This window comes from Procambarus clarkii, chromosome 20 (assembly GCF_040958095.1).
Source record: "Procambarus clarkii isolate CNS0578487 chromosome 20, FALCON_Pclarkii_2.0, whole genome shotgun sequence".
In the NCBI taxonomy this organism is placed as follows: Eukaryota; Metazoa; Arthropoda; class Malacostraca; order Decapoda; family Cambaridae; genus Procambarus; species Procambarus clarkii.
In genome coordinates, this window is record NC_091169.1 from 30,237,621 (window position 1) to 30,240,784 (window position 3,164).

General features: G+C 51.4%; 1 protein-coding gene across 1 annotated transcript; it reads left to right on the top strand.

The window, feature by feature from the left end:
- The first annotated feature begins 1,629 nt into the window (after positions 1 to 1,629).
- On the top strand, positions 1,630 to 2,637 carry LOC138366793 (probable inactive protein kinase DDB_G0270444). Its single transcript, XM_069328075.1, has one exon. The coding sequence runs from the start codon at positions 1,630 to 1,632 to the stop codon at positions 2,635 to 2,637; it is 1,008 nt and encodes a 335-aa protein (XP_069184176.1).
- Positions 2,638 to 3,164: the final 527 nt, after the last annotated feature.

Here is a 3,164-nt window from a genome sequence, read left to right on the forward strand (position 1 = left end):
TGCGTGTGGGTACCCTTCAGGGGGTGTACCCTGCGTGTGGGTACCCTTCAGGGGGTGTACCCTGCGTGTGGGTACCCTTCAGGGGGTGTACCCTGCGTGTGGGTACCCTTCAGGGGGTGTACCCTGCGTGTGGGTACCCTTCAGGGGGTGTACCCTGCGTGTGGGTACGCTGAACGCGGGAGTTAGTTTGTATCATTAGGGAATGTGGCGGGGGGGGGGGGGGTGAGAGATCCTTATCCAAATTATGCAAAGCAGACATCTTGACCCTCAATAATTTGATCAACATTCTGGAGGGACGTGGAGCGGTGCCCAGGAGGGGGGGGCGGTGGGTGGCCCCTAGCAAGGTGGGTGGAGGTGGGCGGCCGGGGAAGGTTACCTGATGGTGGGTGGCTGCAGAGGGTGGGTGTGGGTGGGCTGCCATGGCTGCTGGGTGGATGGGCTGCCATGGCTGCTGGGTGAGTTCTGTCATGGCTGCTTTTCTGCCATTCCCTGGGCAGTTAGATAGATGGAGTTTTTAAGAGAAGGAACTCACATATGGTTCACTGTTTCTATTGACCTCCATTCCGCTCCTCACTTCTCACTTCCCTCCTTCTCCCTCATTTATTTCTCTCTCCTCGCAGCTCTCCTCTCCTCACTCCTCACACTCCATTTTTTCCCCCAGTTATCTCTACCCATGTTATCTCCCTCCATCCTACAGGAGGGTGAGGGTGAGACTACAAGAGTGTAACACCATAAAGGTGTTTAGGTTAGGTTAGGTTAGGTTAGGTTAGTTATATTGTATTTTACATAGCACATGAGTCAGCCAGACAGGATTTGAGAGCGCCGCCGGATTGTCTGACTCTTAGCTATTAAAAAGTCACACGTCTAGAGTGTTAATGACCACAAGTTGACCAGGGGTCAGGTAGTGCGAACTGACCTTGCTTCTGCTAAGCTGATATAAGGGGTAGGGGTGATGATGGCTAAGGTAGGGTAGGTAGAGAGCCTTAGGCTATCTTACAGGTGGGCGGGGTTTAGCTCCCAGGTTCCCCATAAATACCCATGAAACTGTACATTTGAGAGCATAGAGGACCAGCAGAGAACTGAGCAGAGAGGCTGGACGATTGAACAGTGTGTGTCATAAAACTAGCTACGTTATACTAGAAAAATCCCCATCACACAGGATGGTTAGTCATACAGAGCCATGTGATCAGTAGTCTGCACTGACAGACTCTGGGTGCATTATGAGGATATCATCAACACAAGAGTGAATAACGTAGCAGTGATACTGAAAGTCCCCATCTCGCAGGATGGTTAGTCATACTTCACCACTATCCCAACGACTTCTAACTTACCTATTCCCTACGTCCTCCCTTCTAACCCATTTCTTTTCCCCTGTCCCTTATAATTCCCTATTCCTCCGCTCCGTCGTCCTCTCCTCTTCACTTCTCCCTTCACTACCCTCTCATATGTATCTTAAATAAATTAATATAGAGGTAAGCAATTAATTGAATCATATCTACCCCTGATAGACCTACTCATCCCTTTAATGGCGAGGCTGGTGCAGCATGTCCTGTCACGGGGAGTGAAGAGACCTAGAGGGCGCAGTGATCTGCAAGGACTCTAATGTCTTAGAAAACAGCCAGGCAGAAAATGGTGACAGTCGTTGACATCGTGACAACTGTGGAAATGTTGCCAAATCATGGACGGTTGATTATGTGCCCGAGGGTGTTCTCTAGCTTGGAATCTGTGGAAGTGACTCAGGAGGTGACTCAGGAAGTGACTCAGGAGGTGACTCAGGAAGTGACTCAGGAGGTGACTCAGGAGGTGACTCAGGAAGTGACTCAGGAAGTGACTTTGGAAGTGACTCAGGAAGTGACTCAGGAGGTGACTCAGGAAGTGACTCAGGAGGTGACTCAGGAGGTGACTCAGGAGGTGACTCAGGAGGTGACCCAGGAAGTGACCCAGGAAGTGACTCAGGAAGTGACCCAAGAAGTGACTCAGGAGGTGACTCAGGAAGTGACCCAGGAAGTGACTCAGGAAATGACTCAGGAGGTGACTCAGGAAGTGACCCAGGAAGTGACCCAGGAAGTGACTCAGGAAGTGACCCAAGAAGTGACTCAGGAGGTGACTCAGGAGGTGACTCAGGAAGTGACTCAGGAAGTGACTCAGGAAATGACTCAGGAGGTGACTCAGGAAGTGACCCAGGAAGTGACTCAGGAAATGACTCAGGAAGTGACTCAGGAAGTGACTCAGGAAGTGACTCAGGAAGTGACTCAGGAAATGACTCAGGAAGTGACTCAGGAAGTGACTCAGGAAGTGACTCAGGAAGTGACTCAGGAAGTGACTCAGGAAGTGACTCAGGAAATGACTCAGGAAGTGACTCAGGAAGTGACTCAGGAAGTGACTCAGGAAGTGACCCAGGAGGTGACCGAGGAAATGACTCAGGAAGTGACTCAGGAAGTGACTCAGGAAGTGACTCAGGAAGTGACTCAGGAAGTGATGAGAGAGACCACATCACCACCTCGTCTACCTTTCTACAAGTCAGTGGATGTGTTGGTTGGTACAATACAGAGTATCCGGCCTGGTGAGCAGGATATGTATAGGCCTTCGGACTGCTGCTACCTGCAGCAACAACCTTATCGATCAAATCATCACTAAAACCGCTTGGGATTTAGAATAACTGAATAACTGGTGGGTATGTGGGCCTACGGGCCGCTCCAAGCAACAGCCTGGTGGACCAAACTCTCACAAGTCAAGCCTGGCCTCGAGCCGGGCTTGGGGAGTAGAAGAACTCCCAGAACCCCATCAACCAGGTATCAACCAGGTAACTCTGGAAACCGCCAACAGGTAAACCGCAGGTAACTCTGACCCCCCTTCAACCGTCCAGCTGTAAGGATACCTTGGAACTCTGGAACATTTCCAAGGTAATTATGGTTATTGTCATACACTTCGCCCCTTAACCTGTCCTCCCATCCCCATCCCATGTTCTCCTATCCTCCCCCTGGTTCTCCTGTTCCCACTGTTTTCCCAGCTCCCCTCCAGCTCTATCACCCCCCAGCTCCCCCTTACCACAGTCAGGCCTGTGTGAGGGTATGGTGGGGGGTGGGGGGGGAGGGTGGGGGGGTTGATCAAAGTGATGGTGGTGGAGAGTCCTTTGATGGTGGTGTTGAATACCGACACTGGTG